Here is a 25,801-nt window from a genome sequence, read left to right as displayed (position 1 = left end):
ACTGTTGGAAACTGCTCTGAGATTTTTTAAATGAATAGTGGTATGTAAATATTTTTTTATAAATAAATAAAATAAACCACTGGTCTTCAGCTGGTGGGTTGGAACCCACAAGTGAGACACTGCTTGATCTGAGGTGGATCTCAACAAGAGCACTACCACCATGCAAATGTATGGTAAAAGATTAAAAAATGGGTCCACAAATGCTGGTTAGGATTAGAAGTATGTCCTGGGCCTGAAAATGTTGAGGACTACTGGAATAAACCAACCCTTCTCCCTGATAAGAGGGTTTTCTATGTGCAGGGAATATTAGAGATACATTCAGTCGCATGAGTCCATGCACATAGTTTGAAATAGTACAGTCCACAGACAGGTTTATCTCCCACAAATGATATTTGTAAGCACCAGGCCTCAAATTCTAAGCCAGAGGGCAGGAACAGTCTTTCTATAATCTCTGTAAGGTGATGACAAGTCTCTTTCTCACCCCTACTCAGAACAACTTTAAAAACCGTCATTTTTTTCTGCTTTAGCATTACATTTCCCACCAAATTCCTAGACATTCTGCTGCACCCATTGCCTTCCTTTTCTGCTACTGCTGGACAGACTCCAGAATCTGAGATGAGTAAATGGAAAACATTTGCAGATATTTGCAGATAAGTAGCCAATGGGTCAAAGGCCTTCTTCCCTAAGTTGATCATGGTCACCGTCAACGCGCCGCTTTAATTAAGTTGCAGCCAGAGGATCAAATTCTGCCATCTGCTACACAGAGTCTTTAGCAACATTTTAATCCTATGAAATTGTTATTGCGAGCAGTGATGGCCACAATGTTGTGTAATGCCGAGCAAAACCATAATGGAAGCTAGATGTTCGGGGATCCAGTCCCATGGCCATTCTCACTTAACATGGAGAATAAATGCCACTCGGATCGAGAACGGAACAGGGACTGCCCATAGCTCCTGTAGGCATGGAACCGCCACCCTGTCATAATTAGTGTTCTTAACAGAGGACGAGATGGTTGGACAGTGTTCTCAAAGCTACAAACATGAGTCTGACCAAACTGCGGGAGGCAGTGGAAGACAGGAGTGCCTGGCGTGCTCTGGTCCATGGGGTCATGAAGAGTTGGACACGACTAAACGACTAAACAACAACAACAAAATTACAAATGATTTGGAATAACAGTCATACTCTACTGTTACACATAATATAGTAAAGGTAAAGGGACCCCTGACCATTAGGTCCAGTCGTTGCTGACTCTGGGGTTGCGGCGCGCATCTCGCTTTATTGGCCGAGGGAGCTGACGTACAGCTTCTGGGTCATGTGGCCAGCATGACTAAGCCACTTCTGGCGAACCAGAGCAGCACACAGAAACGCCGTTTACCTTCCCGCCGGAGCGGTACCTATTTATCTACTTTGCACTGGTGTGCTTTCGAACTGCTAGGTTGGCAGGAGCAGGGACCAAGCAACGGGAGCTCACCCTGTCGCAGGGATTCAAACCGCCAACCTTGTGATCGGCAAGTCCTAGGCTCTGTGGTTTAACCCACAGTGCCACCCGCGTCCCTACATATAATATAATACTGCAGCAATTCTTAGAGGAACCTTAGAGGTGAGCAACCTAAGGCCCAGGGCCAAATACCACCCTCCAGGCCTGTCTGACCCTTGGGACTCTCCCAAGGCCACATGCCCCCTCCAGCCACACTTCCTACTCTCCCCCAGGCCACACTCCTCACACTTCACACCCTCCTGGAGTATTTTTGCCAGGCTGGAATGTGTCCTTGAACTCTGATAATTACTCTTGCTTGTCTACCTGGAGGAGAAAGAGGTTATGTGTGTTTTGAGAATCTGGTCTCTCGGACCCTGCCAGAGCATTGCACCTTCCTCCCTAAGCTGAACAGAAGCTTCCCAGGCTTTGGGATGGAGTTGTGAGGGGAATAATAATAATAATAATAATAATAATAATAATAATAATAATAATAATTTGTACACCCATCTGGCTGGGTTTCCCCAGCCACTCTGGGCAGCTTCCAACAAAGATTTAAAATACTTTAAAATGTCACACATTAAAAACTTCCCTGAACAGGGCTGCCTTCAGATGTCTTCTAAATGTCAGGTAGTTGTTTATCTCTTTGGCATCTGGTGGGAGGGCGTTCCACAGGGCGGGTGCCACTACCAAGAAGGGCCTCTGCCTGGTTCCCTGTAGCTTTGCTTCTCGCAATGAGGGAACCACCAGAAGGCCCTCGGAGCTGGACCTCAGCGTCCGGGCTGGACAATAGGGGTGGAGACGCTTCTTCAGGTATACTCGGCCAAAGCCGTTTAGGGCTTTAAAGGTTAACACCAGCACTTTGAATGGTGCTCGGAAATGTACTGGGAGCCAATGTAGGTCTTTCAAGACTGGTGTTATATGGTCTCTGCCGCCGCCCCCAGTCACCAGTCTCGCTGCAGCATTCTGGATTAAGAGATCCTGCAGCCCTCCTCCCTCGTTCCCAAAGCTAGGTAGAGGTGCAAGAGAGAAAGCTACCCGCTGGCACTGCAAGTAGACAACACAAATCCTGCTTGCACTCAGATTCTGCTTGCGGGTTTCACAAAGCCATATGCATGGCCACTGTGAGAATTGGATGCTGGACCAGATGGGTATTTGGTTTGATCCAGCAGAGCTTTTCTTATGTTCTCTCTGGCTCTGGCAATCTTACACCTGTGTATAAGCATTTTTCTTCATTTGATTGGGTTTCCTCTGCTCCGTTAAGGAACTTTATACATGCCTGGAAGTTAACATTCACAGTCTCATTGAATACCAAGAACGATGGATCATATGGTCATCTTAAACTCTAACTGTTGTCAAAAGTGTCTGCAAGATTTCTTTTGGCCATCATGGTAAAAGCTAGGGCTTTGCTTAGAAATTTAGAAACAGTGAATGCAGACCAGTGACAAAAGCAGCTAATGTACTTACTGTTCCACTGGCCAGGCTGAAACACGGGGAAAGCTGAAACCCTTTGTGCAATTTCTCTTCTCTAAGGGCAGTAAAAGGATGCCATAAAGCATTTCCCCAATGGATTTTTAAAAAACTGAAATTGTGTTTGTCTTCAAGGAGACATTAAGACTAGCAAAAGCCTATGATTCTTGTCTAATCCAACACTCTCCTGCTCCCGGTATTTCCTGGAAGCAATTACATCCTATGTTATGTAATATAATATAGCACTACATTGAAAAACTATCTAAAAAGAAGGAATCCAATGAGCTTTTTAGAAAGGGAAGTCTGCATTGTTTGGTACCTGGATGGCTGACACTTCTTGGGAAGTGGGCCGGTGAATTCTCTTTCATTACACAAACTATTTGTGGTTTGAAAAGCTTTGGTGCAATTTTAATTCTGCCTAAAGCTGCTTATAAGGAAACAACTTTGAGAGAGAAACAGAATACGGAGAAGAACTGGAAGCCTAAAATGGTTTCTAGTGATTTCCAGTGCCCAGCTGGACATCATATGCAAGCCTTGACAACAAGTAACCGCAGTCTGTCATTGTCTTCTCTCCCCCTCCCTGTCTCCCTGTCTCTCTCACACCTGTTTGTGTAATCTCATAGTAATAGGGATGGTGATGCTGAAAAATTGTGAATGATTTTGCCTTCCATGTGAGTGATGTGAGCCTCCCTCCCACCCTGACATCAGATTTTATTTTGCAGGGCATTTCACCTGCCATTTTTGATGGTCTCAGTGAAGCTGAACTGATTGGACTATTAAATTGTTTTGGCAAGAGATGCAATTTGCTTGATTCAGCATATGTTTACCTGCATGAAATATGTGCTGTTTGCATTCTTTTTATTTATTTAAAATTCCAAGCTCAGAAGAAGAAAAGAGCTTGGCTCTGTCTAGAATCTGATTCCAATGTTCCATAACTATTATGGGTTTTCTCTGGGGGGAAAGCATAGCTCCATTTGTGAGTGAGTCCCTGGAATGTGTTGATTGGTAGCCTGAAATCTCATCTCTTTGTTATGTTGGTTGGCAATAAAATGAAAGAGTACATTTTTTCTTATTGTGCCACTTGAAAAATCCACTCTGGGCCACTTTAACTGTTATCTAATTCTTTTACAGAAAGCCATATTGCGTAAGACACAAGATGTAACTCACATGTAGAGCATTACATAAAATGGTGTCTTTTTCACAGATGCCTTCCCCCAACTGGCTATGCTTCCCCAAGGATGACACCCCCTTTTGCACAGTGAGTGAACTGCATGCATGCATGTTATTGAAAAGCAACAACATGAATTTGGGAAACTACTTGCGATGGTGACTGTTGTAGTGAAGCCATCACAGGATGTGCTTTGGCATGTTATTAATCAGGAGGTTACTCTGGTGTCACAAGCAAGTGGCATGTTATGATCTGTGGTGTGTCAAAAGCTGGCAACTATCTTCAAAGGTCACACTATGGTAGCTTCACCACATTGGTCACCATCCCAATTGGGTGTCTATATCCACACTAAAACATCAAGCAAGGAAGAGGCAAATCATTTTATCCAGAGTAGATTACTCATAGAATAGTGATGGATGTTTGATCTTTAGCAAAATGGGCTTACAACTGTTCCCAAAAAAAGTATTAGGCACATATGGTAAAGCAGATTCCAAAACTGTCAAAGCAATCAGATGTCTCCATAATTTGGGAGCACAATGACAACACTGTATGCCAGAGCTCTCTCCCTGAGCAGGGAAGGCTCATCCAGAGTTGAGAACTCAAGGATCTGTTTAAGGACTTTCTAAGAACCTTCAGGATTCAGTGCTTTAGCACTTCCTCAATACTTCACCATCCTTGGTCCCACTGCCAATAGTTCCAAACAAGAAGAGTGAACCTACCATGTCTCCCAGTCTTGATGGCTATATAGTGCCTCTGTGATCAAAGGCACTATGAGTCTGAACATGGTGAGCAACAACTGCAGCAGAGGGCTATTGGGCTTGCAACCTGCTTTTGAGCACCCCATCTGACCGACCAATATGGGAGAGTATTCAGTCAAGCAAGAATTTGTGTTTGTCTGACTCAGGCTGGCAGCATATTGGTATGTAGGATTTGTGAAACTACAGAAAGGGATATGTATTATATCTGTATCCTCCAAGAAGCTCAGAGGGGCATTCTGCTGCACTATGACCCTAAAAGGTAGGTTGGGTTGAGCCCTCCAGGGCTGATTGGGTATTAAAACCTAGCTTCCCCACATCCAAATCAAACACTCCAGGTACTGCACCATACCAGTATGTGCCCTAGTTCCTTCTTTCCTTTAATACTTCTCTGTTCCACAACTTCAGAAGTACTGAAATAGAAAGCGATCACCAAAGTTATTGGTGGGCATGATTTATGTGGCTTGATCAGAAACAAAATATTGGGAGTTATTAGCTACTGGGAGAGTGTAGAGCTTTTCTGAAATATTAAAAAAAAAACACACACTGGTGAATGTTCTATGGGAAAGAATCTTACGTCAACGAGGTTTGCCCTTAATGAGCTCCTTCCATTTCTGTAATTAAAACCGATGGATTAGTTTTGACATCAAGTGAAATGTAGCTCCTGATACAAATTCTGCTTATCATTGATGGCTCTGGGATGCATGGATCTCATCCGTGGAAATGGAGATCTCTGAGAGTGTCTCTTCACAACAGGGAGACTGAGTTTTTATGATTCAGTCCCTTTGTAAATTTATTTCCCAGGAAAAGAAGCAAATCTAATGAACAAGGAGGCACAGAGAATACTTTACAATATCTTCATAAAGAAAGGGTACGGCATGAGGCAGAGAACCATTTTAAAGAAAGCTGAAAGTGCTTTCAGAGAGAACCATTAGCTGTCATGGTGTACAGACATCTCTTCCATTTGCCCCCGTTGCCTCAGGTCAAATAGTGTTTGCAGGTTTTTAAACAATACCAAACTCTTAATCAGGGGCCAAAGAGGAATGTGCAGTACACACCAAGCACAGCATCACTTTTCTAAAAACTCTGAAGAAAATGACTGTGGGAAGTCAGTGACGAGTAGTGGTGCAAGGAGACTCACAATACAATTCTTCCCTGACCCATGAAGCCTGGCACTGCCTCTCAGCTTAAGCTACCTCACAGGGTTGTTGTAAATATAAAATGGCAGGGGAGAACTGTGTATATTTCCTCCAACCCCTTGAAGGAAGAACACAATAACATACAATATATATCCCTATTAACATCAGCAACTGTTCTCTGTCTTCAGCTTGCAAAAGTGACAAAAAAAGTACGAGTACAGTAAGGAGGGAGGGAGGGAGGGACACTTATATATGTGAAGTACTTTGAATGACTCACTCAGCTAGTGCCTTCCAGTTGGTTTGGATTACAGCTCCCATAACGCTTGACCACTGGTCATGCTGCCTGGGGCTTATGGGAGTTGTAGTTCAAAACAGCTGGAAGGCACCAGATTAGGGAAGGCTACTCACCTCATCCACTGATGGAGGGAAATGGCAGAGTATTGTCCTGTTGCAGCATATTGTCTTTGCTAAAGACTGGCAGATGCCTCTCCCATGTTGAAGACTTTGAGCTATCCATCACAATCAATCTCTTCAGAATGCCAGAATAATATTTGTTGCGTATCAATGCAGAACACGCCCTTAAGAGCGTCCCCATCTATACAATGTCCAGCTCATGTCAGGGTGGAAAGGCCGTGATCTGAGTTGACACATTATAATACATTCGCAAAACTGTCTCCTATATTTGAAGTGAGTGAGGGAATATGCAAAGTATCTTACTGGAGCATATCTGGAGCTCTCTGACTTTGGAAAACAGATATTGGGTTTCCTTGAACTTTTCGACCAGAGATGAATGATGGGAGGGGGAGTTCCCCCCTCTTCCCAATTCTCAAACAATGTAGGTGCAGTTGCCACCCCAATTTCATGTGTGTATGGATATTCACCACTTAAACATTTATTGAAATGTATCAGTATAGGTTAGAAATGCGGGTGGCACTGTGGGTTAAACCACAGAGTGTAGGATTTGCCAATCAGAAGGTCGGCAGTTCAAATCCCCACAACGGGGTGAGCTCCCATTGCTTGGTCCCTGCTCCTGCCAGCCTAGCAGTTCGAAAGCACGTCAAAGTGCAAGTAGATAAATAGGTACAGGTCTGGCAGGAAGGTAAACAGCGTTTCCGTCTGCTGCTCTGGTTCACCAGAAGCGGCTTAGTCATGCTGGTCACATGACCCGGAAGCTGTACGCCGGCTCCCTCAGCCAGTAAAGCGAGATGAGCGCCACAACCCCAGAGTCGGTCACAACTGGACCTAATGGTCAGGGGTCCCTTTACCTTTATCAGTATAGGTTCATGGGTTTGAGGGGAGAGCAGCTTTGGGTGTACAGAAAAGGGGAGGGGGAGTGACCACCACACCTGCTTAAATTTGGATAGTTAGGTGTGGATTTCAAGCATAGCCAGTGCGTCACCTAGTAAATTTCTCTTCTTCAAAATTAAGCATTTTCAAGATATATATTTAGTAGCATTTTGAGGCTTCTGTCCTGACAACAAGATACATTGCGTATGTTTTGCTACAGTATTAAAACCAAAGCTGAAACTAATTTGGGAGGAACTTTCTCCATTGTTACAGCTTTGGATGGATGTTGCATTTTTAAAAAAAGCCTTTTGAAGCATCGCTATGCTGCAAATTTACAACGAACTTTGTTTTGGCTCTACTTCCTAAACATTTATTTCCCCCCAGGATTCATATTGTACTTCTTGGCCAAAAAATGCTATCCAAGTGGCTGGCAAATACTTTAGCTGCATAGTAGCCTATGAATAAAAGAGGCCTCTCTGAATTCTACAGTGACTAGGAAGGCCATATATTGAATCTCTTATAGTACATTGGATTTTAGTTTACTGCTTTTACAAAATGCACCGTAAAACAAAAAGTAATTACAGAAGTGCCTGGTTGTGACAAACAACAACTCTAGGTGTCAAACGGCTTTGCTGAAAATGCTGCTTTAAATTATGGGACCCAGCCTTATGAAGATCTATAGGGCCTTTCTGAGGAATCCCCAAACATTTCACAAGCTAGTTACAAAACCGCAGCTAAACGAGGACAGAATTTCTGTGCTTTATTATGCACGTTTTCCACACATCCCTGCATTGCTGAGAGAATTGAGCATCAGGACAGTCTACAGCCAACATTGCAGTGAATTAGGAACTTTACCCCTGCAGTTGGTTACAGGGATTTGTTCGGTGAGTTTTACCAATTTTAAGAACTGCTTTACTGCAAGGATAAAAGGCAGAATGCAGAAAAGCTGCCTAACCCTGCCGGGTTGGTCTTGTACTAAAACGCCTGATTTTGTTACCATTCATTGGGAAAGCTTTATCCTGAATCATACAAGAGGGCTAATTTTCCTGGTTCTGGCGTCTGCATCTGATTGTGTGTGGTTTTGTTTTTTTTAATAGAATCAGAGAATGAAAGAAGATACAAGGCCAAATTTCAGCTAGAAAATGTTGGCTTGCATTTAAGACTCATAATAGCTGAAAGAATGCAGATAGATAATTTAGTCCACTCTCCTGCTTTAAAATAGGATGAGCTATTCTGAAGGAGGAGGCTCCAAGTGGGAGCTTTGCAGATGAGCCACCAAGAGCTTTGCAAATGGGACAACCTCTCTGGGATCACCTGAGGATTCTGGGTAGTGGTGTTCCTGCTGCTAGCCAGAATCAGGAACCACAGGCAATTCAAGGCGGACAGTCTAGCACCCTTACTGAGCATGCTCCTGGTCTCAGGTGACCCCAGAAAGCCAAGCATTTGCCACTGTGTGTTCTAAAGCTCCAGATCTGCTGCATTCCTTCTCTTTGGGAAACTTGCTGCTGAGGGCAGCACACCACTCCATCCCAGTTCCTTGCCAGATCTAAAGAACTTGAGTGCCTAATGATGCTCATTCTTCAAAAGCACCTGTCTCGAGCAAGCTCCTGTTTCGAGAAAGCCGATTCAATTCCTGAAGTGTCTTTAAAGGGGATTTGAATCAGCGGAGCTTGGTCCATTGGGGCAAATGGGGCACTGCACTTCCAGCCTCTGTTTTCCCTCAGCTAGTCTCCACCTTCATGGCTTTGCCTGTCATTGGCTTGGCTCTACCACTGTTGGTCTCTCTGCCTTCTGCCCGAATGGGCACCAGTGACCACTGATTTGCACATGGCCGTGATATAAGCAGAGCAGGGTGTGTGAGAGTATTTCACATTTCCCTTTTCTGTACTTTCCCTGCCTTGCAGCAGCAACCTTTTCTCGTGTATTCTTATATGGGCAAGACATGCCCACTTCTATTCTAAGTGGGATGGAGAAACAAATACGCAGAGATGTTAACTTTTTCTCATCCCTCTTATTCATCCTTTCCACCACTACCTCTTCTTCTTCTTCTTCTTCTTCTTCTTCTTCTTCTTCTTCTTCTTCTTCTTCTTCCTCCTCCTCCTCCTCCTCCTCCTCCTCCTCCTCTTCATCACCCTCCCCAAAGCTGCTATTTGGCTTAGTGAGATCTCATTTACTTCTCTTTTAAAATATATTTTTTATCATGAACCTTCCCTTCATCAACATACTATGTTGATGGGCACCCATTAAAACCATCTACTAAATCATAAAATAGCAGTTAACGGATACTAAAATGCAACATCCAACAATGGAAGAATCTTATAAAAACACACACAGAGAGAGAGAGACAACAGATGAAATACTCATCAATTTACAAAACTTCAAATACCTGGGCAAATAAATCTTAACTTGGCCCAGAAATGCTAACAGCGTCAGTGCCTGTCATACTTGTAAGGGCACGTCCACAGACGGGGCACTACCAACTTTATTTCTTAATATCTAATTATATTTGCAGTCCAGCACTTTAACACTAAATGTGTCTGGTCCAAAGTCAATGGCCAAGGTAAACAACTATTATTCCCTCTACTTTCTGCTGTTCTTTTTTAAGAATTGGAAACTTCAGGCAAACCTCCATTCCTTTTCCCCCCAGCACTCTTGGCTAAATAAGCCCCTAGCAATCATTTGCTCAATACTCTGTTCAATATAATAATGAAGCTAAACAACGCAAATACTGACAGACGCATGAACTGCAAAGCAGCAGAACCTGTGTCCTCACGTTTCTGGAACCTTATATAAAAGCAAAGACAGAGAGCCGATTTACAACTCATGTGACACACACAAATCAGTTTTAGGCTTGTTTTGTCTGGCCTGACTTCCTACCAAGAGTCCTGAGAATTGCACTGCTATGTTCTACCTCCCCAGCTGGAGACAGTATGACTGACCGCCAATTGCTGGGCATCACCAGTGGAGAAGGGGTTGTTGCTCTTAGGTCCTGCTTGCAAGACTGTAATGGAGGTGCTCAGATGGAAGCCCCTGCTAGATATCCCTAACCTTCCACACAGAACTACAACTCCATGAGTGTCCTGGGCAGATAAGCTTACTTGGCCTAGCTTTAGGGTGTTCATGCACCATACTTTACAGAGGACAGTCTCCTTTTAAAGAGCTGTCAGAGGACAAACCTCTATTTGATGGCATCAAGTTTTTTAATGCCCTGTCTGGGTCCAAGAACCATAAGCTGGGAGAAGAAGGACCTTGAAATTGCTCATCCACAATCAGCACCTGGACAGCACCCAGGTCACCTTGTCAGTCATCCTCCCAATGGCAATCTGCATTTCGCTTTAAACTATAGGAACCACATGCATTTAAACTTTATGCACAAATTTCTGTCCTTTTTATTGATGGTGTATCAGTACAAACAACCCCAAGCAAGAGTGCTAGAGGTTGGCTTCACCCTCACTCCTTTTCCCTTTCACTCTTGTCTGCTGTGATCTTGGGAGCTATTGCAGAGGGCTTCCTTGGTCAGCTCCCATCTTCCTTTCACATTTCTGCTCCGACAACCCTTATTCTTCACCACCCTGCTTCTTAAACTACCAAGTAAGCAGAGATCAGTGTCCCAACTGCCCAGGCAACCAGAACAATATGTCACTTTCCACTGGAACCAGTGATCCAGCATAGCTCATCCCAGCCCCTCCTAACTGTGATTTACCCCACTATGAGTTTCTACCGTGTTCTGGGCAATTGGCCTGTTTTGTCTGCTTTTGTTTTTCCATTTCTTTTGTTGTGACTTCATCAAACAAAAATCTGGGGAGGATGAATCAAATTCAAGGAAAACTTTCTGTTGTTCTCGTTCTAGTTAAGGTCCTGAGGTCCAAGTATTTGCAACATCTGGCTTGGTTTGTTATCTAAAACATGAAACTTGACTAACCTATATTACATTGTTTTTGTGAAATAAGATTTCTACAAAGCTCTGAGGAAAGGACAAGGGTGCATTTAAAAAAAAAAAAAAACTCCCCCACCCCGCAAAAAAAAATCTCAGTACATTTCTGGTTAAAATTGATGTTCCACTGAAATCCACCAGAGTTGCATTGTTAATTGCAAGAACACGAGTTTTCTCCTTTCCCTACAACAATCAAGTAAGAATGTAGTAACTCTGGATTTAACCTCAATGCTTGCCTGTATAGCACATTACTAAAACATTGCCCCAAGGGGTTCACCAAAAGTGTTGATTTGATTCCCGCCCCCCCTCAATTTCTCAAATGCAACTTTCAGATTCATTCAGTAGTAATTGTTCAGTGTTTCTATTGCACCTTTGAGTGGTTTTTCTTTATTTCTGATCTTTGCAACCATTTTATAGGGTGGGCCAGTATATTTCAATATTTCAAAAAAAGAAGTGGGGGGTCAAAATAGACGTGCATCCAGTATGTAGCAGGCAGCTGTGTGCCTTGCTTTTCCTTAACTAATCATCGAGGGAGAGGAGTCTGATTCCAGTGATGAAGACAGCTTTCACTCTCCCACCAAGAACTGAATGGAGATCAGGTCTCTTCACTGCCTAAGAAAACAACCCCCCACTGCTAGTTTGGCCCTGAGTCTGGAAGGGTGGCTTGCCTAAGGCCACCCTAGCGAATTCATATTTCCAGAAGTACACAGGAAAGAGTTAAACAAATATAGGTAGAAAGCAAGCCATTGTCCTAACAGTATTCCCACTTCCTTCAGCTAACCAGGAGCTTGCAACCTATGGGCACGCTTCCCTTCTGTTGATTTACAGCGATGCTGACTTTTGTGATCCCAGAGCGCTGAAGTGCTGGAACACAAGCCTGGCTCTTCTTATGGAGGAGAGGGCAAGACCCCGGCTGCTCAGCTCATAAATCAGATCGGCTGCTTGGCTATATGAATCAAACAATCCTGAAGCTTGGGTTTCTCTCTTTTTTGCCCTGAACAGGGCCAGCCCTCAGCATTAGGCAGAGGAAAGTGTCCACTGCAGGCAGCAATTGCTGGGGGGGGGGGAGGAGGGGGGCTGTAGCAGCAGTCCCCCCCCCCACCTACACAATCTTCATTCTCTCTCTCCCCCACCAAAAATAATAAAAGCATGAAGAGGATAAGGTTACACTAGTAATCCTCTATGGATAAAGACTACAAAATTATGGGAGAGGGGTGGAATTGTTCATAAACATAGGATATATTGCAACTTATGAAAAAATACTTATCCCTGCCCCCAGAGGAGGCAGACTTCTGTACCTGCGGGAAGGGAAGGCAGCAGAGTTGCACTAGCTATTTGCTGCATTTACTGATCTGAAATAAAACATTCCTTTAAAGCTAATTCTGCATATGTCCAGGAGCAGTGCTATTTTTCTAGGAAAAGAGGTGCTGGAGCTCACCACGAACCTTGTTCTCTTATAATGGCAATGGCACCCATCTGAGAGGTGCTGGAATTGAGTTTGGCTGGAAAAAAGCCCTGTCCAGGAGTACTGTGGACCTTGACTTGGAAAAGTGCCATTTGCTGCTGCTCGGGGGGGGGGGGTGTCTGGGACTGCCCTTGATGGTTGTTTAACCTTCTTTTCCCAAGCATCTTACTCTTTCCATCAGCCACCAACCACAAGGGGAAGTGGAGAAGGTGCCTTCAGGCAGAGGTCAGGAAACCAGGGATCTATGGGACTTGCAGACAAGCCCCATAACCCAATGGGAAATGATGCACTGAAAGTGTCATTTGCCAGTGACGAGGGGACTTGCTCTTTGATTCACCATCTTTTGTAGGAAGGGAAGGGAACAGAGGAAGGAGGAGGGCCCAGGGCATTTGACTCTCGCCCTGTGTGTAGGAGGACTAGACCAAAGTCCAGAAGGGGTGATCCATTCGAGTAGAAGGAAGGCTGACATTTCTGAGCTTCCGCCTCCCATATTGTCTACTTGCCACATCCCTGTTCCTAATGCAATCACTGTAGCAGTAAACTCAGGCCACAAAACATGCTCAGAAGAGTTAAAACAATGTGCTTACGCATGATATAATGGGTCAATAGCCTGGGGAACTGAAGGTTGCTTTGCCCATTTCCAGAAGGGACAGAAAGCAGGTGTGTAAGTGACGCCCCCTTCAAGCCGATGCACAAAGAAGGGACTTGTGCATCTGCCTTGCTGCCTTTCGGTGTGATGCACAAGTTTTGAATACACATGGAGCATGTGCACTTCACTAATGCTTTAATTCCCCTTTCTGGAGGGTACAAGCAGTAACAGGGAAAGCTAATGAGCAAGTTACTCATGCAATTATTTTGCTTGCTTTATCGTGTTTTCAGGCACACAGTGAACTGACCGGCTCACATCCCTGTCCCTTACAACTACATATATTGAAGAAGAAATAACGATGATGGTGACAGTAAAACACTCTGCATGTTGTGTGTCTGGTATTTTACATGAGATCAGAAATATTCTTATATTGTTGCTATTTTACATATGGGGGAATTGAGGCTGGCAAAACCACAATCCTGGTCACTCCAAATCCAGCATTCTCTCATTGTACCACATCCATTTCTTGGTATCAAGTATGCATTAGGATGCTTCTCTTAACCCCTTAGAACCAATGGTTTCCATTCATTTAAATAATAATAATAATAATAATAATAATAATAATAATAAGCATGTTACATATGGTAACTTACCCAAAATGACTGGCTAAGCTCATAGAAATGCTGAGCAGAAAGCAGTTTTTGATCATGATAAAACCAGAGAACATCCCATTGTCCATTCCCAGTGAAATTATTAATAGAAGCAGCTGATTTTGCAGGGGTATACCTTTCGCCACCTTTGTTCTGAAACTGCAGAGGACAAGAGAGGCAGAAATGCACATAAGTGTTAACTTAAAGACAGTAACTAGGTCAGATATCAAGCAATACACCACACATCGTTTGTCTAACCCATTGGGGAGATATTCGAAACATTCCTCAAAGACCCCAAATTCGTTGAGAAGTGGAATTTACATAAGGTTGTGCGAGCATCTCTCTCTACATGAAGGATGTCCAAGTGTATTCGGTTACCCGGAGCTGGTTGGATAATGAGGACCCCAGCGTATTCGGGATCTTTTGAGGTTGCAACCAGTTCCTATAATTAAGTGCCTTTCCATAGATGTATTGATATAGCGATAGATCTGATCCGTGAGTCGCAAATCAGGCAAGGAAGTACTTGCCCTGCTCACAATGGAACATCCATGGCAAAACAAATGTGTGAAAACTACAAAATAGGCACTTAACCTTTCCTCTTTTTAATTATTATGATATGCTAGTGTGTGTGTGTGTGTGCATGTCTACACACAGACACACTTCCCTCAGATGCCCTTTGTCTCACCTGGCTATTTTCTTAACCGCAAGAAGCTAGTTGATACACCCTGGAAGTCAGAGTACACACAAAGAATGGTACATAGAAAGCAAAGGCCACATTTGCTTTGAAAGCCCCTTAACGACACACTAAGGAGTTGGGGAAATGGGGAGGGGGGCTGGCATGGCAACAAAATACCTGCTTGCAGGATTGACTGGTATTCCTTTATTTGCCTGCCTGCATACCTGCCTGTCTCCCCGTCCCCCCAAATATTAAAAAATCTCCTTATGACTGTATGCGAGGGAAGCATCTCTCCATCCTCTTCCTGATCTGTCTGATCGGGATGCAGAGGGGACAAAACAAAGCAGCCTTTCAACTCTGGGCTGCTTTTCTCCCCCCCCCCCACCCCACCCCCCGCACCTGAGACTAAAATAACCCTGCACTCCACCGAGCCATGCAATGGAAGCAGCGAAGGGAGGTTCTCCTCCGTTTTTCGAAGTGCTGTGGCGACCACCGAGCCCTAAGCAGAATTCAGGTGACCAGCGAAAGACACCAGGAGTGGAGATACGACCTGGCCCTAAGTGCAGATGATTTAAAAAAAAAATTTTTTTTTTTTTTTACTCCTCCTGTGGAAAAGAGGGTTCCTTGCCTCCTCCTTCGAACTGGTCCAGATCTGGACCAGCGAATGTCTCTCCCGCTTCACCTCCCTCGCTTGGCCAGAGAAAGAGGGCACTGCAGAGCCGCAGCAGTCCCCCTTACCTCTCAGCAAAGCCTCTCTGCCACTGATCTCTTGCCCGGGGATTCACACGCAGACCCGCGCAAACAGCCTCACCCCACTTTCCCACCACCACCACCATCACAGCCACCACCATCCCCACCCCAGATCCTATTACTCTCTGGATCCCTCTCTGCCTAGATCTCCCTGCCAAGTGTGCATGCACCCCCCTCCATCTTCTGACCCAAGGAAATGGCTGTGTACCCGTGGCCGGATCCACGCAGGACGGGGTGCCTTGCAGCCCTTGTTGCTGCTCCCGCTCCCGCTGCTGCTGCTACTGCCGCCGCTGCTGCAATGGAGCCGATGGAGCGCCCGGTTCTCCTCTCGCGCCTCGCCGCGCTCTCCAACTCCCGCAAACTCCGGCGAAAGAGCACAAGTGCGGCTCTCCCTCCGGCTCCATCGCTCTGGCCAGCCGGGACAGAGGCGGGGGAAACCCTCCCCGTCCCGGCCCCCCACCTTCAACCGGCGTCCGCTGAGCGATCCAAGCGGACGGATGGAGCGCAGCTGCGCCAGAGCAGCCAGGCCAGCCAGCAAAGTTTGCCTCCCTTCCCGACCTGCTGGCGGGCTTGAGGAACTGGGGGGTCGCCTCCCCCGAGGAGATCCACCCTCCCTTACTCCCTTCCCTCGGTTCTCCTCGCCCACCACCCCTGCTCTCCTGCGGATCTCGCCTGCTCCGTGGAGAAGCGCTCACCCAACCGCGAGTTCGCCGTGCAGCCAAGAAAAGCTTACCAGCGCTGGTCCACCGCGTGGATTTCGCCTCCCTTGCTGCTCTGCTTTTGAGCTGGGGTTGCCGCGGTGATCCAGGCTTCTCTCTTAACAGAGCATCTTCCACCAAAAAAGCGTGGTGGTGGTGGTGGTAGCGGCGGGGGGAGTCTAGAGGGGAGTCAAAGGTAAAGATCCAAGTAACAACCCCCCTTTCCAAGATTGCCTGGCCGGCTTGGGGGTGTCTCTTTGCTCCCCCTCGATCTCCCCTGGTCCCCTCCGTCACCCCTAGTCTTCCCCTCGTAAAATCCACATGGCTTCTCGCTCGGCTTGTAGTCGAACGGCTGCCATGCAGACGCGCGCCAGCAGAGGCCGCTGCACGCATGGCAGAAATAGCCCAGATTAATCACCGAGTGAGTCCCTTTCCTTACACAGGAGAACTCGAGACTGCTAAGGCAAGCGCTTCCTAAATTGTGCTGTTTCGAAGGAAGGGGATTCCGAAGGCAAAGGATGGCTTCTTGCGTGCTGAACTGGGGCTTTTCGCTTTGGGGAAACTTGAAGGCAGCGTAGAGAGGGAGAGATCTTTCATTTTGTCCATGCGCGCACACACAGGAGAGAGGGCATTTTCAGTATGCAAAATGATTTCCAGCCCTTTTTTGTTCTAAAAAGTGTTTGCTTAAAACTGATGATATATTTGTTGCATTTTGTAGCGGTAGATATGTGTTGCCGCTGCTAGGATGGCAACCCTGCTCAATTTACTTCTGAGTAAACATGATTAGGATGAGGCTTCAAATGCACATGCAACTTCACCATAGTTAATCAAGGTTTCTTGGCAACGGGGTCTATATAATACATATGTTTACATGTGAACATAAATATTGTATGCATGCGAGCAATGCATTGGGTGGAACAACCTTGAGATGCAAACACAAGACGATAAAGGTGATTTAAACAGATACTGGTTTAGATCCATACTTAGTCATGCTTAGAGTGGGCCCATTTAAATCAATGGGTTTTGTGTTAGTCATGGTTAATGTAAGAACCATTTATTTCAATGAGCCTACTCTAAGCAAGATTAAGTTGGGAGCCAACCTAATATTTACTAATAGCAAAAGGATGGTGTTTTCTGAAACCCTGTAAGAGGTGAGAATGTCCTTCACTTCAGTGGATTGAGTTGTAGGTCAGACAGCTGATTCTCACCATCTCACCCCACCCAATAATAATAATAATAATAATAATAATAATAATAATAATAATTTTGTACCCCGCCCATCTGACTGGGTTTCCCCAGCCACTCTGGGCGGCTTCCAACAAAGATTGAAAATACATTAAAGTTGTTGCTACCATCAAGTTGCCTTGGGTGAGTTCCATTCTTCTTACAACTTCTTTACACAATTCCTCCCCTGCAAGCATTTTACAGAAGCAGATATCTGGACACCATCATGAGAAAAGGACATGATGAAGGCTGAGAGAAGAAGAAAATGGCACACAATGCAGGAAGGGATTTCAGCAAGGGAACTCAAACTTTGTATGTCCAATAACACAAGTAGAAACCACATCAGTGGCAGATGCTTCATTACAAGGGGTCTTAATCCTAAAGATGTAAGCCCAACCACTCTTAACCAAGTCTCATTCAACCTAGTGAGCATGTTCATGGGTAAACATTGGTAGGCTTAGGCTATAAATTACACCTGCACTTTCTGAAAAAGAAATCAGAATTATCTCTCACAAACGTCTGGATTTGTGCACATCTGTTGTTGTTTAGTCATTTAGTTGTGTCTGATTCTTCATGACCCCATGGACCAGAGCACGCCAGTGCACATCTAGATCCAAGCAAATTTGCACTTGTTTTTTCCTTAGGTTGCAATGTTTTCACTGTTCCTGCCAACTGTGAGAAGGAGCAGAGAGATATGACAAAGACTGAGCTCTGTTCACGAGTAAACGCACACACAAATTGTGTTTCTGAGATTCCACCTTACATTAGGTTTATGTTTCCCAGTTTAGAATTATGTTGTTGTTGTTGTTGTTGTTGTTGTTGTTTTGCAGTTAATTGAGCCAGATGGTTGCTTTTGACAAGAATACAGTTGAGATTCTCAGAATGCAAAAGTCTGTGTCCGGTATTGAGCATCACGTTTTGCAGTTCAGCTGCATGATACACAAAGCAGTAGCTTTGTCGTGGTTGCCCTTGCCCTCCTCTGGGCTTCATTCTTGCAGCTGTATGGCTTGGTTTCAGCACAGTGGAGAGAAATGCCTGGCCCTGTTGCTGAGGCCTTTGGACTTTGTAAAACAACAACAACAGCAGGAGCAGCAAAAGGAGTTCCTCTGTACATGTACAGAGCATATTCCCTTGCTTCAACCACAATCTGCCTTCAACCATCACACATGTGGAATTAGAGTACAAGCTAGCCCAGTTTTGCATTTCCCAGTGTCCCCACAGTCCTGGCCTCTGTTTCCTCTCTCAGCAGTCCTAACACAACACCTTCTAGCTGCTTCTCCTCCCCATCACTGCCGCTTTTGGCTCTTATCAACTCTTCCATCCCTTGTTGCTTCCTCCCTTCTGGTCCTCTGCTGGTACCTGGTTCCTTCACTGCATCCCCAGACCTGACCTACAGTATCCAGAGGTCCTTCAAATGGAGCTCCTGCTACAGTGAATGCTGAATGCTCCCCAAATTTGGCTACCTTGTTGGCATCTCTAGGGCTTCTTCATATGTTCTTCAGCTCTTTCCATGTTGCACTCTCTCTCCAGATATGTAAGCTATGAACTGATCTCATTGTGTAGAAGGCCTCTGTGCTAGTGGCCAGGACCATAGCGCCATGTCACAGCATCTGCTTTGCATGGAGAAGGTCCCAGGTTCAAGCCCTGACATGTCCAGGTTGGACTTAGACTGTTTGCCCTAATGGTATAATTCAGTATGAGGCCATTGTTCCTAGTGCTAGAAGAAGGCAGGAAAAGCTCATCCATGCTGGGGAAGTGCTGTAGCTCAGTGGTTGAGTAGATGCTTAAAGAATAATAATAATCAGGGCTTTTGTTTAGCTGGAACTCACCGGAACTCAGTTCCAGCATCTCTCAGGTGGGCGCCATTGCCATTCTAAGAGAACAAGGGAGGCATCCATGGTGAGTTTTGACACCTCTTTTTCTAGGAAAATAGCACTGATGATGATGATTAGCTATCCTACCTTTCTTCTAAAGAGCTCAAGGTGGCATATATGGTTCTCCCTTCCCATTTTAACTCAGAACAAACCTGTGAGGTAGGTTGGACAGAGAGATGGTGACTGGCCCAGTCACCTGGTGAGCTTCATGGCTGAATGGGGACTTGAACCCTAGTCTTCCAGATCCAACGCTCTAACCACTACACCACACTGACTCTACTGGTAGAAGTTCTCCACTTCAATTACTGGCCTCGACTCCTAGCGATAGGAAATTGCCCTGTCGGAAACTCTGAAGAGCCACTGCCAATCCATGTGGACAATAGTCAGCTTGATGAACCAATGGTCTGGCTCGATATAAGGTTGCTTCTTGAGAAGACCTTCCACGTGGAGAGCTGTTAATGGAACATAGGAAGTGGGCCAAATAGTCTGAGGCTGAGATAGTAAAGGCCTTTCAGAAATCTGTTCTTGTTTTTGTGGAGGGAGCTGCTCGTTCGACAAAAGTCTCCATGCACTGGGAATCATGCCCTATGTCAAAAGTAGCCTCTTGTCCGATGGTGTACATTTCAAACTCTTAGCAACCTCACAGCAGCAGGAGAAAATGTGTCTTCCTGAAATCCTGGAAACCCCAACTTAGGTTGACAGTGTGGATGGCATGCAAAGCTTTCTGATAGTCTCATTTTGATATTTATTATGCATTTTGTGTTTTTAGATTGTGATTTTATGTTGTGAACCACCCTGAGACCTGCAGGTATAGGGCAGTATACAAATTTAATTAATTAATTAATTAATTGATGCTGATGATGCAAGCCTCATAGAGGTGTTAATGTTTCACTCCCAAGAACTCTTACTAAGGAGCAAGCACCACTGAGCACGGGGGGGGGGGGGGAGGAATTACCTTTAAGTAAACATGCATAGGATTACGCTGTACAGTGGTACCTCGGGTTACAGACACTTCAGTTTAAAGACGCTTCAGGTTACAGACTCCGCTAACCCATAAATAGTACTTCGGGTTAAGAACTTTGCTTCAGGATGAGAACAGAAATCGTGGCGTGGCAGCAGCAGCTGGAGGTCCCATTAGCTAAAGTGGTGCTTCAGGTTAAGAACAGTTTCAGGTTAAGAACAGACCTCCAGAACAAATTAAGTTCTTAACCCGAGGTACCACTGTATTGTGGAAGGATGCCTGGAAGCACACACACACACAAAAGCCAGATCTCCTACTTGGCAGCCTTATGCACAGTTACTTGAAAGCAAGTTCTGTCGAACTCAATGGGGCATCTGCAGAAACATGTAGCGTTTCACTGCAGGAGTGGGGAAGGGGAATTTCTGCAGCTGATTTATTTGTCGGCTCCTACACGACAAATTCCACCTCCTAAAAGAAAACCCCAATTCTATACAATTGTTTAAAAGTACAGGAGGCCACCACTGTCCATTTGCTAATAATGGCTCTATAATCAATGTATATGAAAACAGAAACAACATTAATATGAATTATTACTACTAGCAGGAGTATTAAAAACACCCTGTAATTTGTTGCTCTTTAAAGTGTCACAGGACTAACATGGCTAGTCCTCTGGAAATTGTTGCTTTTTCCACAGTAGACACACTACGGCCACTTCTTCATAATGATAAGACAGCCAAGGTCATCTCTCCCTGACAGCCTGTCCATTCGCTCCAAGGAGAGTTGACTGATGAATATTATCCTTTCTGCACTAGCCACAGGATTCAGGCCATACCAATTTTCTCTTGGGAGTAAATGGGCTTTGCTTTGGTGCCTTCTGCTGCTCACAGATTCAGAAGGAAAACCAATGAATTTTGCCAGGTTAATGCCATGAGAGAGCATGCCTACCTATAGCCTGCTAAATTCTCTATTGAGCTCCTAAAAAAATACAATGCAATAAAACTGCATAGTCTTCTGTATGGATGAGGATATTATGCAGCAGCCCATATAAGAAAGCGAACCACTTTCTAAACAGCAAGTTTGTGTTACACATACAGAAGACGTTGGCAAGGAGGATATTAAGAAGCACCTCACTAATATACACAGTTCACATTCTTAATATAAACTGGAACTATGCAAACTGGAACTAAAACGAGGGGAAAAGGCAGATTTATATACTGACATTTCTTTTAAGGTGCTGAGTTGATTTCAGATGCCAAACTGTAAAGACAACTGTAAGACACCTTACCCGGAGAATAGGACAATGAAGAAATAATGCATTTATAAAGAAAGTGATGCGTTAAAGGTAACGTCAGAAACTTTATAGGATCCAGGAACTAGGTCAGGTATAACTGTGAATGAAAAACCACGAAGCAAGCACAGTTTGTGGCCCAATTCCATAGCATTCAGGTAAAGCTCACCTAGGTAGGATGACAGCTACAGTTAAAATGATGAGTAACAGTCAGTTTAAGTATTCCAGGTATCTTTCCTTCCCCATTCCATTGTGACACAATCTCTTGATGTGGCCCAAGGTGATAGGGCAGTTTCACTTGCATGTGGATGCAAGCAAGTGATAGCTCCAATTTCACAGAATCATAGAATTGTAAAGTTGGAAGGGGACATAGGGGGTCATCTAGTCTAAACCCTGCAATGCAGGAATTTTTCACCCAACGTGGGGCTCAAATCTGAAACCCTGAGATTAAGAGTCCCATGCTGTAATGACTGAGCTATCCAGCTAATCATTATAGTCTAGCCTAGAGTTGGGCAGGCTTGAACCCCTTAATATCCATTGATTGTTGTTGCTGTTTAGTCGTTTAGTCGTGTCCGACTCTTCGTGACCCCATGGACCAGAGCACACCAGGCACTCCTGTCTTCCACTGCCTCCTGCAGTTTGGTCAAACTCATGCTGGTAGCTTCGACAACACTATCCAACCAACTCGTCCTCTGTCATCCCCTTCTCCTTCTGCCCTCCATCTTTCCCAACATCAGGGTCTTTTCCAGGCAGTCTTCCCTTCTCATGAGTGGCCAGTGTATTGGAGCCTCAGCTTCATGATCTGTCCTTCCAGTGAGCATCCTTTAGAATGGATAGGTTTGATTTTCTTGCAGTCCATGGGACTCTCAAGAGTCTCCTCCAGCACCATAATTCAACAGCATCAATTCTTTGGTGATCAGCCTTCTTTACGGTCCAGCTCTCACTTCCATACATCACTACTGGGAAAACCATAGCTTTTACTATACGGACCTTTGTTGGCAAGGTGATGTCTCTGCTTTTTAGGATGCTGTCTAGGTTTGTCATCCATTGATTAAGCTCATCTAACTGAGCTGGATTCTAGCTGATATGTGAATGTACCATGCCTGTATCAGATTTCAGGCTATGCAAGCATAGGCTATGTGTGCATGTTTTAGAATAATAGAATTGTAGAGTTGGAAGTGACCGGGAGGGTCATCTAGTCCAACGCCCTGCAATGAAGGAATCTTTTGCCCAACATGGGACTCAAACCAACAACCCTGAAATTGAGAATTTCATGCTCTACCAACTGAACTATAATCTTGACAGGATTATGGCTTTGGCATCCATACTTTTATTGGGCAAGCTATGTCGATAAGGTGGCAGGTATCTGGAGTTACTGGGAACAACTCTTTAGGCATGGCACAGGAAGAAAAGGAAGGCATCACCATCATAGCTGTCAACGTTTCCCATTTTTAAAGGGTAATTCCCTTATTCTGAATAGGATTCCTCGCAAGAAAAGGGAAAAGTTGACAGCTATGATCACCATGGATTCAATCCTCTTTGGAAAACACTTGTTTTATGTTCTACAGCACCTGCCCCAAACAAACTGAGATAAGAATAAAGTTCTGGCCTTTGAAATTTCTTTCCTTTTAGAGATTTAAATCAGAGCATTTATTTTACCCTAGATTTTTAATGTAGGTTAACTAAGCATAGAGATGAGATAGCAAAAAAAAGGGGGGGAGGAAAGAAAAACCCTCATCATTAAATAAAAATTGCAAATAAGGACGCTGGCCTAGAATTTTTGTTTTTCAACTGTAACGGAGGGCCATTGTATAGTTCCCTGCTCCACTTCCAACTTTGATCTAATCTCACATTCACTTCTTTGAATGTGTCAGATCTTTCCCTCAGAGCGGTGTGGCTTAGAGATGAATATTCATTCAACAAAATCAAGAGAGAAGTCCTAATGAGAAAGGTTCTGGAAATTGGATAGCAGTCTAACGGCAAGGCGGCTGTCGATTTTTATTCTTTCTTTCTTTTTTTGTAAACTTCTCAGAAGAAAATGGAAAAGTGCATCCCACTGCAAAAGGGAACATTTGATAAATATCAATTTAATTTTAGGAGATTGTGCTTGCCACGAGAAATACCAGCTTACAGGCACACGTTGCTAAACCCCATCTGTTCAGTCAGCATTTTCCTCCTGTTCTTTAAGAGGAAGCATGATGCATAAATAGGTGCAGTTGGCCACTGGGCCATTAGAGGGTACCATCGTTCCACAGAATCCTGTGCTAAGCAGTTCTGATCAGCAGGCCGGAGGCTTGCTACCAGTAAGCCTATTTGAACTGATGGTGGAGCACTTGCTCTGCCTGTAGCGATGGCAAACTTTCTACACAGAGGCTGGCAATTTGAGCCTTTGCATGCATCTCTCTCCCCCCCCCCCTCTCTAATTGTGACAATAAACCAGCAAAAGACAAAAAGCAATTTATCAATGACAAAAACATGACATACATTTCATTGGATTTCATCCAATTATTGTTCCCAACACTGGAGATAAAATAAATATTCTGGTGTGTGTGTGTTTTTATTTGGGCATTTATGGCTTGTTAGCTATTGCTCAGGAGTATATATGCACACACACACACCCAAACAAACAACAAAACACACACATACATATATGGTTTAAATCAGAAACACTCCTGCATTGAAATGAGAGTTTACCATACCTTAATGGCTTTGGCCATGGCTTTTTTTCAACAGAAACTCACTGGAACTCAGGTGCAGCACCTCTCAAGGAGGCACCATTGCCATTCTAAGAGAACAATGGAGGTGTTCAATTGTGAGTTCCGGCACCTCTTTTTCTAGAAAAATAGCGCTGATTAATAGCACCTTAAATCCTCATCAAGAATTTTATAACCTGGAATTGGTAGTTAGCATCTGTCTGTCTCGAGAGACAATGGAGTGCAGCTCAGGTGGAGGAGTTAAACCCTTAACCAACTACAATTCCCAGTATTTTTGGAAAGTGGGAATGTGCTTTAAGCACATAGTGCGTATGCAGCCTAATAACACGTTAACTCAAAGACTGGTCCACCACCATCTTTCCCTAACCTGGTGCAACTCTGCCCGTTGCTGGAAACCACAGAAAAGCTCTGATGCTCAAATCCTGCTTGCTGGTTTCCCACAGACACCTGATCAGCCACTGTGAGAACAGAATGCTAGATGAGATGGGTCATTGGTCTGATCCAGAAGGCCCTTCCCATGTTATTATATTCTCTACCTAAGAAGAGCTGATGCAGGTGGCGCTGTGGGTTAAACCACAGAGCCTAGGACTTGCCGATCAGAAGGTCGGCAGTTTGAATCCCCGCGATGGGATGAGCTCCCGTTGCTCGGTCCCTTATCCTGCCAACCTAGCAGTTCGAAAGCACGTCAAAGTGCAAGTAGATAAATAGGTACCACTCCAGTGGGAAGGTAAACGGCGTTTCTATGTGCTGCTCTGGTTTGCCAGAAGCGGCTTAGTCATGTTGGCCACATGACCTATACGCCAGCTCCCTCGGCCAGTAAAGCGAGATGAGCGCCGCAACCCCAGAGTCGGTCACGACTGGACCTAATGGTCAGGGGTCCCTTTACCTTCACCTTTACCTAAGAAGAGCTAGTAAATGAGCTGAATAGACCCCACTGCTTGGGAATGGAGACAAACCGCTGGCTGGCTGGAGCCAATTAATTTTTAAGCAACCAGGTTCAGTACCTAACATGTCAAAAGCTCCAACCTGGAGATGCTGACATCTTCTGATTGCTTAACTTGTGCTCTTTTCTAATTGAGACACAAATAGCGACACATTTTCTGCCTTGCAAGGCAGGCACGCCGTACTAGGTTGGTACGAATGACTACTTTTATCTGTCTTCTCAGCCCCCGTAATTTCAGCGGTGGAGAAGATCAAGCAGCTTCCCCAAGCCAAATCGTTAAGGGAGATTAGATTTTGCTTTCAAAGGAAATAGCAGAAGAACTCAGTGGTTGCACCCAGAAATTCTGTTGCCTAAACTTGTCAGCTAGAGGGGACGTTTCTGCCTCGCCTTTCTCCCTGCTAAATACAGGCTGTCAGTTTTCACAAAGGTATTGGGGGGGGGGGCTAGGATGGCGGGGAGCAAGGTTCACACCTCCAAATCCTAGTCCACCTCAGCAACCGCTTGCTCGTGGGGAAAATGTGTTCCTTGTGCTTTGGGAGGTGCGATGCTGCCAGCTTAACTAGAAAAAAACACACCTGGCCTACTCATGTATCTTTAAATGCTAGCTTGATCTGTAGAAATCAGTAGGGGAACCTTTCATACAATAGACAGAAGCTAACTGAGGGAGCGTGGGACGCAGATGGCGCTGTGGGTTAAAGCCTCAGCGCCTAGGACTTGCTGATCGAAAGGTCGGCGGTTTGAA

The 25,801-nt window shown here is 44.8% G+C and overlaps 2 protein-coding genes across 3 annotated transcripts in view; one reads left to right on the top strand and one right to left on the bottom strand.

Annotated features, from left to right (window-relative positions):
- Positions 1 to 16,540, bottom strand: part of GABRA5 (gamma-aminobutyric acid type A receptor subunit alpha5) — a 72,951-nt gene extending 56,411 nt beyond the window's left edge. Inside the window, exons 1-2 of one of the 2 annotated variants that reach the window (XM_083734480.1) lie at positions 16,091 to 16,540; positions 13,935 to 14,090 (exon numbers count right to left, since the gene is read on the bottom strand). In XM_083734480.1, the coding sequence (XP_083590606.1) occupies positions 13,935 to 14,020 (86 nt within the window). In that variant the 5' untranslated portion in view covers positions 14,021 to 14,090; positions 16,091 to 16,540. Of the gene's footprint in view, positions 1 to 13,934; positions 14,091 to 15,565; positions 15,957 to 16,090 lie in introns of those variants that run through there. The other variant, XM_083734481.1, reaches the window with a different exon arrangement.
- Positions 1 to 25,801, top strand: part of GABRB3 (gamma-aminobutyric acid type A receptor subunit beta3) — a 194,520-nt gene that overhangs the window by 44,156 nt on the left and 124,563 nt on the right. The window lies entirely within an intron of this gene.

The sequence above is a fragment of the Podarcis gaigeae genome, assembly GCF_964106915.1.
Source record: "Podarcis gaigeae genome assembly, chromosome: 4".
NCBI lineage: Eukaryota > Metazoa > Chordata > Lepidosauria > Squamata > Lacertidae > Podarcis > Podarcis gaigeae.
This window is presented reverse-complemented; position numbering and strand designations above follow the sequence as displayed.